Raw genomic sequence first — 17,032 nt, forward strand, 5'->3', positions numbered from 1 at the left:
TATATATATATATAATATATATATATAGTATATATATATACTATAGTATATATACACTATATATAGTATAGTATATACTATAGTATAGTATATAGTATAGTATATATAGTATAGTATATATATACTATATATAGTATAGTATATAGTATATATAGTATATATATGTATATATATATACTATAGTATATATAGTATACTATATATATATATATATATATATACTATATATATATACTAGAAATTTCCTTTCATAGAGTTGTCTAGGGAATAACATTTCAGACAATGTAAAAATCCCACTCAACATCCATTGGTGCCCTGTGACAAGTTTAAGTTTGAACACTTTGGTTTGGTATTTAAGAACTTTTAATATCCAACTACCACCACTCATCCACTTTCATTTCCCTCCACATTCTCCCAAATGTGCCATACTTCAGCCATAGAGAATCATTACTTCTGAGCTATGAATTGTCATTTTATGAATACCTTTATTAAAACACCCACTAATTTGATTCCACTCAATTGTATATATATATATACAGGTCTTGACCCACAAAATTGATTTCAAAATCCACTAATGGGTCATTACCTGTAATTTGAAAAACATATCCTACCTAATTATATTAGCCTATGTGAGTAGTGTCATCTGTACTCTATTTCCTAGTTTTTTGATGTTTGATGTTTGTCAAATAAAGCAGTATCAAAAAATAATATTAGTACAAAATAAATTATAGTTGTCTCATTCTCTCTCACCCAGTACTATACAGATGACTGTCTTTTATAAAAAGATAGAAAAAGGATAGGATTTCTTTTGTGTGAATTCATGCTAGTTATGATAAATGTTCTCAAGGGTTTACTAGTTAATTTTATATTTTTTACCCTGGATATCTCTACTATTAAAGTTAAACTTTTAGATATACAATTTCTAGCTGCATTTCTATATACCATTTAAAACTGTAGGCTCTATACTGTCCTATTACCATTTTTCATGTATTGTCTAGCATTTTAAGAAATTCTCAAAGATAGGGATAGATGCCAGCTAACTATCAGATTCTCAGCAATAATCCATGATCTAATAATTCTTTCTTATTTTTTTTAATGAGAGAAAATAAGAAACACATACGATACGGCTTTTGAGGAATCCTCTTTTCCTTCCAATACAATCTGAAGTCTCATGTATCTATGTCTTATTATGAAGCTACATAAGAAATGCTTTACTCCTTTATCTTTGAGAATAGGTTTACTTTAATTTTTAAACTTTTTATTAAGACAGACAATTTCTGTTTGACCCAAAATCACCATCCAAAAAATTTATCAGTTTAAAAGACAAGGTACCATTTTTTCTAAATCATGAGAAGTTCCATAGTTACAGTGTATGAGACTCCTGTTTTAAATAAAACTCAGTGAGTATTTTGTTATTTCGAAATGCATTCATCAGTTCTTCAACATGCCCATCATATAGGAGGTAAGTGTACTTAACAAATGTTTAATAACTGAATTCTGTATGTTAAGGTATTTGTCATTAAAAATACATTTTGTAAAATAAAAAGCAAATGGTTTTTTATTTGCTTGATTTTTTCTTCTTATAAAGTGTGTTTTCTATATTGATAAAAGCTTAATTTGTGATAGTTTTCTATTAACATTTTGAAGAATTCTTATTCTTATTCTTTTTAAGAATAATAATTTTAACCGTATGCTCATTTTTAGAACTTAAATCTATTTTATAAGACTATTGACTTTTTAGATAATATTGAAATAACAATATTGTGAGTTAACACCCAAAGCATCATGTTTGTGAAACTTGAAAGTTCTTTGTGATGTTCTGAGATTATCCAACTGCTTGCTTCTAATTTCCTGTCTTACCAGTTTTCCTTTCATAGAGTTGTCTAGGGAATAACATTTCAGACAATGTAAAAATCCCACTCAACATCCATTGGTGCCCTGTGACAAGTTTAAGTTTGAACACTTTGGTTTGGTATTTAAGAACTTTTAATATCCAACTACCACCACTCATCCACTTTCATTTCCCTCCACATTCTCCCAAATGTGCCATACTTCAGCCATAGAGAATCATTACTTCTGAGCTATGAATTGTCATTTTATGAATACCTTTATCAAAACACCCACTAATTTGATTCCACTCAATTGTTACATGTAGATTTTTTTCTCCGCTGAAGACAGGAATTGTATATATATATACACACACACATATATATAATTATATATAATATATATACACACACACACACATATATATATAAATACCATGTTATAAATTATATTTAAATTAAATTATATTTAATATTTATAATAATAATATAATTTATAATGTATATGTTATAAACCAACATAAAACCCAATTCTTTGCATTTACTGATAAATCCACACCTATTTGTTTAATTGAATTTTCTGTATACCATGCATTATAACTACATTTTAATAAGCGAGTTTATAATAGAAAACTGAAGGAACTGTTAATGATAATACTTAGTCTATTTTAATGACCTATGGAAAATGTGATTGTGATAGATACCTACTGCATGAGGCAGGGTCCTCAGGAGAAACAGAACTAATAAGACATACAAATATAGATATATAGATAAATTTATTTTAAAGAATTGGCTCATGCAGTAGTAGGCACTGACAAATCAGAAATTTGTAGGGAAAGCTGGCAGGTTGGAAACTTAGGTAGGATGATATTCTTGCAGTTTTGAGTCAGAATCCCTTTTCCTTTGGGAAAACCGTTTTTGTTAAGGCCTTCAACTGATTGAATGAAGCCCATCCACATTTTTGAGATAGTCTCATTTACTTAAAGTCATCCAATTGTAGATATTAACTATATCTTCAAAGTAGCTTCACGGGAACTAGATAACTGGCTATCAGAGCCTAACCAAGTTAACATGTAAGACAATCATGCCTACCAAAACTAATGCATGACCGTTATGTTGTACACTGAAAACAAATTTAAAATCAAAGAAATCCTTTCCATGTATGAATTTATTAATACACCTAATATCTACAACACTATGTTTAATTCTCAATAACTAGCAATAGGAGGAAGAAACATGTTAAGGAAATCATGTGTCTATAGAGACATGGTTGTAATAGAGTGGAGTTTACTCATCCCCTGACTAATGTCAGTGCCCTCTTGGATATATGGCGATTACTATTTTTACATTCCTGTTTACATCTTCAAAATTTCTCTTCATCTAGAATTCTACCTCAATGAATTTAAGTTATTTGAAATATATTTTGTTGGTATTTTTTACCAGCTTATAACTTGAAAATAAACTAATATACCAATGAAAGTATCAATTATCTTTTCAGGCTATCATGAAAATTTTACTATTCCCTTGACTTGAATAATATGCATTATTTCCTAACTACTAGTCCTCTGTTTCTTGTGCCTAACCAGTTACTAGTTTTGAGGCTGTCATATTTCAGTTTCTATGAGGGATCTATCAATTTCTAACTACTGACTAGATTTTTGTATCTAGATATCTAGATGCAGGTAATCAACTAAAATTAATTTTCAGTTTTGAACCCATAGTCTGTCTCAGACAATGTGCTCAATGCCATCATGTGGAATATTTGTTTTAATCTTCACAATAACTCTATGAGCTGTCAGTAGTGTTATTATTCCTATTTTATTGATGACAAAATGGATATGGAAGAGTGGCCATTTGAGCTGGAGCTAAAATCCCTAACAGAATAATCTTATCCCAGATAACTGTTATGATGTCTTGCATAAACTTAAGCCCTTTTAGCTGTGCTTCAAAGATAAAGGCACATAAAAGAAAGTGCAACAAAACTACATATGGTTGTGGACACAGTCTGTCACTTCATCACACTGCCAAAAATACAACTTTGTAACATAAAAATTACTGTTACTTTGTATTGAAATATTTACATATTAAGATTTAACTAGTAAGATTTAATTAGTATTAAAATTTAATTCATTGCATATATCAAAATTAAACTACCTAAATAAAACATTCTTGAGTCAGTTTCTTATCTTGTTGCCCTCTTTATTCCTATGAACCAATAGTAAGCTGAAAGAATATCCCAGAAATCTGAACCAACCACTTACGCACTTTTATAAACATGATCCCAGAAAGTTGCCTGACAAAAGACTCCAGGGGAATGCGTTTGAATTCCAAACCCCTGACAAAGTTAACCTCTCTCTCAGATTTATCACAGTAATATTAAAATATAAATTATGGATTGCCTATATATGAAAAAAGACATTTAGCAGGCTTTTAATAATGAAAGTTTTAATTATGCAATTTACAGAAGGATTCATCATCAGTTTCCTTTAAGCAGCAAGCTTCTTTAATACCTTTAAAATATAATTTGAATCTGCAAGAGTATATATCAGGGTTACCTTCTGGAAGATAGATTGAGATGTGATCAGCCTCTACTTTCTACTTAGCACATTTCTGTAGCATTTCAATTATTTTATCACAAATTATAATATTTTAAAGTGGACTAAATTAGAAGAAATGGTAGCACAAAATATGATTTTGTTTGAAACTTAGCTTTACTTGCAAAGTGCAACAATATGTCAATGCATACAGCAAATGCCATAGAAATCATGGCAAGTTTTAAAAGATTAATTTATGGTGCTTTTGGTGATAAAGACTAAAATAGATTGAATAGTTCTTATGTAAAATGAAATTTATTTTCAAATTAGTGCATCTGGCAGTAGTGAGAGCCACACAATAAGCTCATATATCTTTCTACAGCAAAGTTAAGAAATATAAAACATTAATAAAAGCACATGTTTATTATAAAGTAAAATGCAGAATCCCTATGAAGTTTTAAGATAAACAACAAAGAAATTCCAGGTTTACTATATCTGCTTCAGGTTCTATTCCTAACTCTTCTGGTGGTATGAATATATTCTCTCCTTCTCTTAGGTAAATAGTTTCTGGTGAATCAAAAGAAAACCAAAATGAAAATATATTAAACTCAGCAATGAAAAGACATGGAGTGGCTGGATGGATAAAAAACAAGTCCCAACTATATGCTGTCTATAAGAAACTCAACTTAGATCTAAGGACATACATAGGCCAAAAATGAAGGGATGAAAAAAGATACTCCATGCACATGGTAACTGAAAGAAAGCAGGGAGGGTGGCTGTACCTCTATCAGAGAAGATAGACTTTAAGTCAAAAACTGGCACAAGAGCCAAAGAAGGTTATTACATAATAAAAGGGTCAGTTTATATGATATGTTGATTGATATACACAGGTTTCCTCCAGTTTTCAAAAGTTCACATTACACCACTTCACTTTTACAAAAGACCTATATTAGGATCTGTTTCCACTAACCAAAAGAAATCCAGAGATTTTTGCTTTTATGAAATAGATTGCAGTGTTTGTTTTACTGCAAGCGGTCATAGAGGCAGCGTGCATCATGAGCATGACAGTGATGCCACCAGGCCCCTTCCCTGGGAACTACACTCAGCATCTCATCATCAAGGTGCCTTAGCTTTGAACCATGTCTGTGAGCATCTGTGCTTTATCTCCACTTATTCTGTGCATCTGTTAGCAAGATGTGTCCTAAGGTGTCAGAAAATCTAAGATAGACTATTGTTTAGGTCTGGGAACCAACACTCAAAAAGTTCCATATAAGCTAATGGTACTTGCTTTTTTTTTCTACTTTATACCATTTCTGCTTATAGAAGATTTCATAGCAAAGTTCTACTTTCTGATAGTGGGAGAAACGTTCATATTCATGAAGTATTATTCAGCCTTAAAAAAGGAGAGCCTACCATTTGCAACAACATGGATGAACCTGCATAATGTTATGCTAGGTGAAATAAGCAAGACTTAGGAAGAAAAATGCATGATCAGTGAAAATCACTGCATGATCTCATTTATATGTGGAATTTTAAAAAGTTTAATACATAGAAGCAGAAAGTAGAATGGTGGTTAGCAGGAGAAGGGAGGTAGGGAAAATAGAGATATTGGTCAAAGGATATGGAGTTGCATTATGTAGGATGAATAAGTCTAGAGATCTAATATGTTGCATGATGACTACAGTGAAATACTGTATTGAATACTGGAAATTTGCTAAAATAGTAAATATGGGAACTATGTGAGGAGATATGTTAATTAGCGTAATTGTAATAATCATTTTACTCTCTATGTATATATCAAACCATCATGTTATATATCTTAAATAAAATATTTATCTTAAAATGAAATTTTTCTTAAAAAGTATCAATTCAACAGGAAGATATAATCATTATAAATACGTATGCACCCAATATCAAAGCACCTAAGCAAAAAATTGACATGTATGAAGGGACAAATAGACTCTAATACAATAATATTAGAAGACTTCAGTACCCCACTTTTAATAATGAATACATCATCCAGATAGATGATCAATAAGGAAACTGCAAACTTGAGCACCTCTCTGGACCAAATGGACCTAACAGATATATACAGAATATTCTACTCAGTAGCTCCAGAATACATATTCTTTTCAAGCACACATGGCATATTCTCTAGGATAGATTATAGGACACAAGGCAAGTCTTAATAAATTTAAGAAGATTGAAATAATTCCAAGTCTCCTTTGCAAACACAGTAGAAAAAAAAAAGAAATCAGGAAGATTCATTAATGAATAGAAATCAACATACTCTCGAATGTCCACTGAGTCAAAAAAAAAAAAAAATACAAAAAGAATTGGGGAATATCTTGAGATAAATGAAAGAACAATATACCAAAACTTAACGGAATATTGTAAAGGCACTATTAAGAGGAAAGTTTATAGCAATAAATATTGCATGTTAATAAAGAAGAAAAATCTTAAAGGATCTAACTTTACACCAAAAGGAACTAAAAGAAGAAGAAAAAGTACAGGTTAGCAGAAGGAAAGAAATAATAATAATTAGAGCAGAAATAAATGAAATAGAGAATAGAAAAACATTAGAAAAAATTGACAAAACTAAGAGTTGGTTTTTTGAAAAGGTAAACAAAACTGACCAACCCTTAGACTAAGAAAGGAAAGAGACAAGACTCAAAAAATGAAAGAGAAAACATTACAACTGATTTCACAGGAATAAAAAATATCATAAGGGATTATTATAAACAATTGTACTTTAACAAATTGGACAACCTAGAAGAAATGGATAAATTCCTAGAAATATACGATGTACCAAGAATACATCAAGAGAAATAGAAAGGATGTACATACCAATAACAAATAAAGAGAATGAATCAGTTATCAAAAATCTCCCAACAAAGAAAAGGCTCAGGGCCAAGTGGCTACAAGGCATATCTTACCAATGACTTAAAGAAGAATTAATACCAATTCTTCTTAAACTGTTATAAAAAAAAAAAAATAGAAGAGCAAATACTTCCAAGTTCATTTTATGAAGCCAGCATTACCCTGATAATAAAGTCAGACAAAGGCACCACAAGAAAACTACAAACCAACATCCTTGATAAACATGATGTCAAAATCTTCAACAGATTATTAGCAAACTGAATACAAGAGCACATTCAACGAATTATCACCATCACCAAGTAGGATGCATTTCTAGCATGCAAAGATGGTTTGACATATGCAAATCAATAAATATGATACAACACATTAACAGAATGAGGGACCAAAATCTCATGACCATTTCAAAAGATAGAGAAAAAACATTGATAGAATTCAACAGTCTTTCCTGATAAGAACTATCAACAAATTAGGTACAGAAGGAATTTACCTCAACACAATAAAGGTCACAGCTAACATCATACTTAATGATTTAAAAAAAACCCAAAAAGTAAAAGCTTTCCTCTAAAATATAGAACAAAGCAAGGATGCCCATTCTTCCACGTCTATTCAACATATCTCTGGAAGTCTTAGAGCAATTGGACAAGAAAAATAAGTAAAAGTCATCCAAATAATAAAGGAAGAATAAAATTACCTCTGTTTACAGATGACGTGATCTTACATGTAGAAAACCCTAAAGACTGAAGGAAGTAAAACAAAGCAAAATAAAGCAAAACAAAAAACCCATTTACTGATGAACTCAGTAAAGTTTCAGGATACATAATCAACCTGTAAAAAAGTTGCATTTCTAAACAAATAACACACTATCTGAAAAGGAAATTAAGAAAATAATCCCATTTATAAAAGCACCAAAAAAGTGAAATAAAATACTTAGGCATAAACTTAAGGAAGTGAAAGGCTTTTATAGTGAAAACTATGAAACATCAATGAAAAATTGATGCAATGAATGCAATGAAAAAATTAAAGCAGACACAGATAGATGGAAAGACATGCCACATTTATGGATTAGAAAAATTAATATTGTGTAAATGTCCATACTACCCAAAGTGTTCTACAGATTCCGTGCAATCCCTACCCAAATCTTAATGATATTTCTTGAAGAAATAAAAAAAAAAATCCTAAAATATATGTGAAAGCACAAAGGACCTTGAATAACTGAAGCAATCTTGAGAAAGAACAAAGCTGGAGGCAAGCATCACACTGTCTGATTTTAAAACATATTCCAAAGGTGCAATAATTAAAAGAGCAAGGTACTGAAATAAAAAAAAAGCATCTATACCAATAGAATAGAATAGAGATGCCCAGACAAAAACCTGCAGGTTTTTGCCAAAAGTGCCAAGAATACAAAATGAGGAAAGAATTATCTCTTCAATAATTGGTGTTGGGAAAACTGGATATACACATGAAAAAGAATGAAATTGGATCCTTTTACTACCACTCACACAAATTAACTGAAAATTGATTGAACGTAAGACATGAAACTATAAAACTCTTAGAATAAAAGAGAAAACCTTGACATTGGTCTTGGCAATGATTTCTTTGTCTTGGCAATGATTTCTTGGGTATGACACCAAAAGCACAAGCAGCAAAAGCAGAAATAGACAAGTGGGACTACATCAAAGTAAAAAGTGTCTACACAGCAAAAGAAACCATCAACATAATGAAAAGACAACCTACAGAGTGTGAGAAAATATTTGCAACTTATATATTTGATAAGGGGTTCATTTCCAAAATATATAGGGAACTCATACAACTCAATAGCAAAAATGCAACTAATCTGATTTTAGAAATGGGCAAAGGACTGGCACTGACATTTCTTCAAAGAAGGCATACAAATGGCCAATAGGTATATACAAAATGCTCAACATTTCTAATCATCAGGGAAATGCAAATCAGAACCACAGTGAACTATCATTACTTTACACTTGTAAATGGCTTGTACACTTGTACATGGCTATTATCAAAAAGTCAAAAAGATAGTAAGTGTTGGTGAGGATGTGAAGAAATTGGAACCCTTGTGCATGGTTGGTGGGAATTTTAAATTAGTGCAGCTGCTATGAAAAGCCAACATAGAGATTTCTCAAAAAATATAGAGCTACTGGAAATCCCACTTCTGAGTATACATCCAAAAAAACTGAAATCAGGATCTCGAAGAAGTGTCTGTAGCATTATTCACAACTGCCAAGATATGCCAATGGGCAACAATGCGATATTGTGCACTTAAATTTTTGTTAAAAGGGTAGATTTTGCATTAATATTTTTTTTTACCATGTGCACACACATAAAGGGGACACAGGAAAATTTAAGAATGGTATATTTATTACTGTGATTGTTTTGATGGTAACATGAATTTATGAATATGTTCAAACTCATCAAGTTATATATCTTAATTCTGTGCAGTTTTTTTGTATGCCAATTATACCTCAATAAAGCTGGGGGAAAACCTATACTAACAACTGAGACTTTATGGGTGATCAGAAGTGTTGGAAGAGAAATAAAAAGTAAATACCAAAAAAAAAAAATTCAGACAGTTAAGCCACTTGAAATGATATTTATAGAAATGCATAATATTTTACTTTCTGTATTGTTTCTGAATCTGGTAAAAATTTGCCATTTTAAGAGCATCATTTGGTAAGAAGAGCAGAAAAGCTACATTCTTGTACTCAGAAGCTATTTATAGTCTTCCATTAATCTCATGAAATATAAAACCCTGTTTCTGAAACATAGTAAGAAATGCTTTTTAAAAATAATGGGTATTGGGGCACCTGCATGGCTCACTAGGTTAAGCGTCTGACTTTTCTCAGGTCATCATCTCACAGTCCATGGATTAGCCCCGCGTGGGGCTCTGTGCTGACAGCTCAGAACCTGGAGCCTGCTTCAGATTCTGTGTCTCCCTCTCTAATTTGCCCCTCCCCTGCTCATACTCTCTCTCTCTCTCTCTCTCTCAAAAATAAACATTAAAATTTTTAAAAAATAATGGGTATTTAAAAATTAAAAATGAATACCTGACAGAGATTACCTGACTTCTTTTAGTAAGAAAAAAAGCTAAGCATTAAATAGAATAGTCTCAAATCTGGTTTGGACTGTTTTTCATTGATTGTGTAACCATCAAACTTATAAATTCTTTAATGGAGAAGATCATTTGTTCAATATTGTGAGAATAGTTTTGACTATACATTGTGGAACCAGTTCAATGCTATTTTTATAGGGTGTGAACATGACACTTACTGTATTCTCTTGATCAGCCTATGAAATTACCATTTTGTTAGCTGCATGAGCAATTATGAGTTTCTCTAGTCTATGGAAAAGTTGTAAACATTTTTCTTGTCCATATCGTTGTTAATTCTGCTCTCCAAGAAATAAGTTTTGCCCTGACATATGTGATTCGTCTGTCCCTGATCTGCTCAAATTTGATTCCTTTGGGTACTTCAGGTTATGAAGGAATTTTATTGGTAATAAGTAGATGTTTTCTTGAACCCAGTTTCTCTGTGATACTATCTTTCTGTGATTCTATGATACATAAATATTCAATGAGTTTTACAGAAGTCGACCAAAGTCTTCTCATTTACTGTTTATCTCCCAAGAGTACCATAATGCTTGCTTGTTACTAGATATGACCTGCATACTAATTATATTCTAAAAATCATAAAAGTTATTCTTATTGAGGGGCACCTGGGTGGCTTAGTCGGTTGAGCTTCCAACTCTTGATTTCCACTCAGGTCAGGATTTCACAGTTGGTGAGTTCGGGCCCCGTGTCAGGCTCTGCACTGGCAGTATGGAGCCTGCTTCGGATACTCACTCACTCTCTCTCTCTCTCTCTCTCTCTCTCTCAATGAGTAAATTAACTTAAAAAAAATAAAAGCATTGTCTTAAAAAAAAAAAAGTATTCTTGTTGAGAATATAACTTAGATACCCAGAAGGTAGAACACAATGGAAAAAAGAGGTATAATAAAACATAACATGCATAAAATTCACCTCTAAATTACTGAGTATTACTTGGTGAGAACTCTGATAAACTTCAAGAACTAGAATATACTCATTTTTTAAAAAAAATCATTAATGTTTATTTATTTATTTTGAGAGAGAGACAGAACGTGAGCGGAGGAGGGATAGAGAAAGACACAGAATCCAAAGCAGGCTCCAGCCCTGAGGTGCCAGCACACAGCCCAACACGGGGCTTGAACCCACAAACTGTGAGATCATGACCTAAGCAGAAGTCAGACATTTAACTGAGTGAGCCACCCACGCGCCCCTAGGATATATTCTTATTACATACCTAATTTTTGTCTTTGTTTGGTATTCTTTTCCCCATCTTACATCAATTTAACACATATTAAGAACTTGAATTATGGGCCCACCTGGGTGGGTCAGTCCATTAAGCATCTGACTTCCACTCAGGTCATGATCTTGTGGTTCACGAGTTCAAGCTCCATGTTGGCTCTGTGCTGACAGCTCAGAGCCTGGAGCCTGCTTCAGATTCTGTGTCTCCCTCCCTCTCTGCCCTTCTCCCTTTCATGCTCTCTCTCTCTCTCTGAAAAATAAATAAACATTAAAAAAATTAAAAAGAAAAACTTGAACTATGGATGTGTCAAAAAGCATTTCTTCTGTTGCATTTCTTAGGTGAAATTCACGTAACATAAAAGTAACTTTTGAAGTTTACAGTTAGATGATATTCAGCACATTCACTATGTTGTATAATCATTACCTGTGTCTAGTCCGAAACAAAAAGCATTTATGATTATTGTCTTTATAATAATCATACCATTTATAAAACTGTATTATATATTGGGTAGCATGCATGCGGTTTCTGTATTAACAATACAGAGGTGTGTAATCTTGATTTTAAAGGTAAAGAAATAAAGTTTAGATAGATCAAGTAATTTACTGAAGATCATATACATAATATGTTGCTTAGCCAGGGTATCTGTTTCTGAAAGCTATATCCATTCCTTTGTGCTAAACATACCCTCATCCATCTCACCTTTTATTAGTGAGTGAATTTCCAAGGCAGGCAGGCTTTTCTGTGTGCTGGCATGAAGTAATGTTGCTGTATTCTAGCGTGCTATTTCAGAAAAATGTATTGAGAGCTTGCATGATATAGATTCCTAATGTAAGTTTAAATATTTTCTTGAGATTAAAGGTTTGTTGACTATTGCGATTATATTTAGCAACCATCACATACAAAGGAGATGTTTTATTTTCTGAGGTATTCTTTATCTTTTTATTGCTTTAGGTATGCTTCTTCCGTAAAAGATGGTTCCCAGTATTTTGTGCTCCTGATTGTGACAGATGGTGTTATCTCGGATATGGCTCAAACCAAGGAGTCCATAGTCAATGTGAGTAGGGATCGTTCAGTCTCGAGCTGGCTAAGTGACAGCATGGTGCTTTCAACCTAAGTTGAAAGAGTTAATGTTAGTTGACTTAATAGTGACACAAAATGCTCATGCTTTTGCAACTGATTGCATTCTTATCCTTATCCAGAAAACTCAAATGTATATGTACCATTAGTTCATAAAGACTAACCTAAGCAGTATGGATAACTGTGTTATAACAAAATTATTTTCCTCCCAGAATAAAAAAAAAATAAGATGATACCATCACCTTCATGTGCATGAGTGTGCTTACCTCTACTAGTTGGATGTACTTGTACACAATCTTACAATTTTTACAAAGTATTTCTTAATATTTACATTTCAATTATAGGAGCACTGTACTGACATTCTTATTTCTATATAACTGGAAGGGACTGGACTTTATTCAAAAACCATCCTTGTATAATTCCTAATTATTTATTTTTATGATTATTTGTCTTTTTATTAGATTATAATCTATAAAATCCATATTTATAGACTATTTTTTTTGAGAGATGGCATGAATTGGGGAGGGACAGAGAGAGAGAGAGAGAGAGAGAGAGAATGAGAGAGAGAGAGAGAGAGAGAGAGAGAGAGAGAGAGAGAGAATCCAAAGCAGGCTCCACACTGTCAGAGCAAAGCCTAATGTAGGGTTGAACACATGAACCGTGAAATCATGACCTGAGCTGAAGCTGGACGCTCAACTGACTGAGCCACCCACATGCTCCTAGACTATATTGTATAGAATTATATCTTACTCACCTTTCCATGTCCAAGTTTAGACATATTTGGCACAAAGTTGACATTTAGTGAAAATGGGTTTCATGAGTGCTTTGCATATCATAGCTCATAATTATTAATAACATAGGGAATATATAATTAGCTGTTTGGTGGAGGATCATATGGGGGAAAATTATAGACATTTAATGAAAAAAAATACATAAAAAGCAGTTGAAGTAAGGCTTACACATTTGTTATTTTTTAACTAGAATTACTTGGGTTGAATTCACCTTGATTTCCTTTATGTTCTGGTCAGTGGCATTTGTGTGCACTTGAAAATAGGAATTTAATAATTTGGGATTAAACTAATAAGACATGATGTATTGAGGACCAATTATTCATAATTTGATGATCTTCATGCTGAAGATGTGGTTGGTACAGTGTTCCTTTTCTCTATTGCTGGATCTCACATTCTGACCATTAAATTCTTTAAAATGATTACATTGTTTAGGTGATACATATGATGGGAAAATATGCAAATATTTTTGAATCAAATATTCAGTATCACTCACAATCCCATGGATATTTAATACATAAATTAATCCTTCTAATACTAACTTTCTGTAATTATCATCTGTATTCACTCATTTACAATGAAAATTGCTTTCCCTAACTTTGGGTATAAGTGGGATAGAGTAAGGTACTACTCTTTCACAAATATAGTACCATTTTTCCCTTACAGCAACTCAAAGATTTTTTATGGGAGAGAAAACATGAATAAAATGCCCAGAGATACCCTCAGTCAACTTAGGAAGATGTTGGCTGAGACTAGCAAGTGAAAGCAGATGTGCAATACTTTTTATTTTTCATATTGTCCAAGGCTGGTCATTCCCAGAGAATGTCCCACTGAATAAGTGTATGTACAGTTAGTTCAAAAAGAATGAGTAGAATCAAGCATATTATTGTGATGTGTTCAAACCTATTTTAGTGAACATCTGAAAAAAATATCAAAACAGGGTATTATTTTCTTCTTAAATTAGAATTCTTTTCTTAAGAAGTCAACTTCTTAATTGTAAACCAATTGTGTATTCTCTTTGAAGGCTTCAAAACTTCCAATGTCAATAATTATAGTGGGTGTTGGACCAGCAGAATTTGATGGTGAGTAATAAAATTTTAATAGTATTCCTTGGGAATTTATTTACTGATTCATCATGCTGTAAGGTTTCTGTTACTCTTTTTTTGTATATAAGAATGTGAATATGAATGTGGATCTGTATATAATATCCATGTACATAGAGACGTAAATGTAGATATCTCACGATGAAGTCTATTCAGTTGAGCAAAAGAAGAGATTGTCTTCTGACTAAGCCTTATCTCTCCAGTATCTATTAATTCAACATGTAGGTTTCTACTCCATTAGATATGGTTTGTACCCCAAAATAGTATTTTTTATGAGTGACAGAGTGATAAATGGAGTTGTTGTTCCCAAGGCAAAACACACTCTGGGTTCACTAAAAACCTTTAAGGATGAGCACTAAATTAATAAACCATTAGATTGTGAAGAGAGATGTTAACACAAGCATAATATGCTACTTTAATGGATTTTCAGACACTAGCTAGTTGATAGACATTAGCTTTATAAATATATAAGTTCTGTCATATGAAAGAGCAAAGTAAAATGAAAATGGAACTGAACATCTGAGATTTAATGACACTTTATAAAATTATGCTAAATTGAGTTACTGGGTAGTTCTCTGTTTGGGCTCAGACCTTGTTCAAATGCCAATTAAGTGACTGGTGTTTTTGTAACTAGTGATCTGGGTAAACTTCTTTAAGGAAAATTTGTTCCCAGTCATCTGGTGAATTCCTTTCAAAGACAACTATGCTAGATGGCAACTGCATGATCACATGGCATTCACCTGGTTCAGGTGTTTTTACTTTAACAATGACTTTATTTAGCTTGGGGCTTTGGAAATGAGAATAATTTTAGAATATTTAGAACAAGCTTTAGTACATTACAGGTTAATTTAAGCACATAGGTGGCTGATTATACTATCATCATTGCTGGGATGATTCTCCTTTAACCACCAGAGCTGCCTCCATAAGGATTGTATAGATCTATCCATCTCAGGTAAAGCACCACAGGCAAAGTTGTTATATTGCTGACCCTGGAAATCCTTTCTTTCGATTCCACGGTTGGTTGGTCATGCTTTGCTTCATTATAATCTTCCAGTGTCTAAAGCAAAAGTCATTTAGCTCTGACTGCTGCTGCTTCTGCTAATATTTTCTCTGTCTTTGAATATTCACATCTGTTTGCATTGTATGTCAGGCATGAATTTGAGACAACCTCTCTGCAGTCAGGAAAGCTAAGGGACATCTTTCTTGTTAATGCTTTGTGTACTTGATCATCTGCATTAATCAGTTATTGACTGTGATTCACAAACTTCACTAAATGCTAGGGTAAAATAACTCATGCCTTCTTCGGTTACTAATTTGCATTTGCCTTAAGGATGCACCTCTCACTAGGTGCATCCCAGGTCTCCCCAACTCCTGTGGAAGTCTGAGGTTAGGTGTATGACCTAACCGCATTCACTTGTTCCTCAAGATCCTGCACACATCATGTGTGAATACAGAGCCACTGACCCTTCCTGGCGTGTATTTCTGGTCATATATTTCTATTCAGAGCAGCAGGCACAGTTATTTGGGTACTCCCTCATCCAACTGCCACAGCTATTTATTTTCTTCATTTCTTTTGTTCTCAATGAATTATTTATTAAGGTTTGAGGCATGATAATTCATCATTTCCCTCTCTGACTTCCCAAACTGAATAAAAATATGTAGAAATCCCTCAGACGAAGACCACAATATAAGCGTTATTACTAATAATGCAGAACTGAAGAATTTGGGTTAACCTCTGCACAAAATCAGACTTGTCACTATTTTCCTCCCAAGATTAAATGACCTCAGCCTTATCTCCAGGCCTCCTCTGTGCAAGGGTAGAGCCTGGTCTATTAAGCACACCACAGGGAAAAAATACATCCAAAGCGAGGATAGCCTATTCCTAATCAGAGAGATTTTAAAGTCAGTCCCTTCTCCTTTTAGTAATCCCATAAATCAATTAGTCCTCTTTCCATGTAGAAAAAAGAGTGAAGACTATAGGCAAAGAGGGAAATTGCCTTCCCAGTAGAATTGCTTCCTGGGTATTAGAGTGATACTTTCCTCTGGCAAACATGGGGACAGGGAATTAGGTCCTGTGACAACTGACTTGTGCTTTCACCATGACAGAAGTTTTAATAGGATGGGAAAACTTCGAGGCCAGTACTAGAAAAGTAGACTATTCCTCTAGGAGACACAAGTGCTTTTCTAAAGTATTTTTCTTTCTCTACTCTCAAAATACCTCTCTTCTCTCCATGGCTAACAAGAAAAGGACAGAACACTCATGTTTCACATAGAAAATCTTTGACTTCCATTCAGATTGTGCTGTCCTGTCAAGAAGAGCCTTTCTCTCAGCACTTCCAAATCTGCTGTAGAGTAAGTTTAAATATTACACATAGAAACTGACATAAGGAAAGACTGAGATAAAACCTGCACAATCTGAATCTAAATCTTGCACATTTTATCAGTTAACTACCTAAATCCAACATCCAAACACTTTTGACAAGAA

General features: G+C 32.9%; 1 protein-coding gene across 2 annotated transcripts in view; it reads left to right on the top strand.

Annotated features, from left to right (window-relative positions):
• Positions 1-17,032, top strand: part of CPNE8 (copine 8) — a 227,624-nt gene that overhangs the window by 192,271 nt on the left and 18,321 nt on the right. The window contains exons 17-18 of one of the 2 annotated variants that reach the window (XM_058743121.1): positions 12,531-12,633; positions 14,469-14,526. In XM_058743121.1, coding sequence (XP_058599104.1) covers positions 12,531-12,633; positions 14,469-14,526 — 161 coding nt within the window. Of the gene's footprint in view, positions 1-4,916; positions 6,209-12,530; positions 12,634-14,468; positions 14,527-17,032 lie in introns of those variants that run through there. The other variant, XM_058743122.1, reaches the window with a different exon arrangement.

The sequence above is a fragment of the Neofelis nebulosa genome, chromosome 8, assembly GCF_028018385.1.
Source record: "Neofelis nebulosa isolate mNeoNeb1 chromosome 8, mNeoNeb1.pri, whole genome shotgun sequence".
NCBI classification, from domain to species: Eukaryota; Metazoa; Chordata; class Mammalia; order Carnivora; family Felidae; genus Neofelis; species Neofelis nebulosa.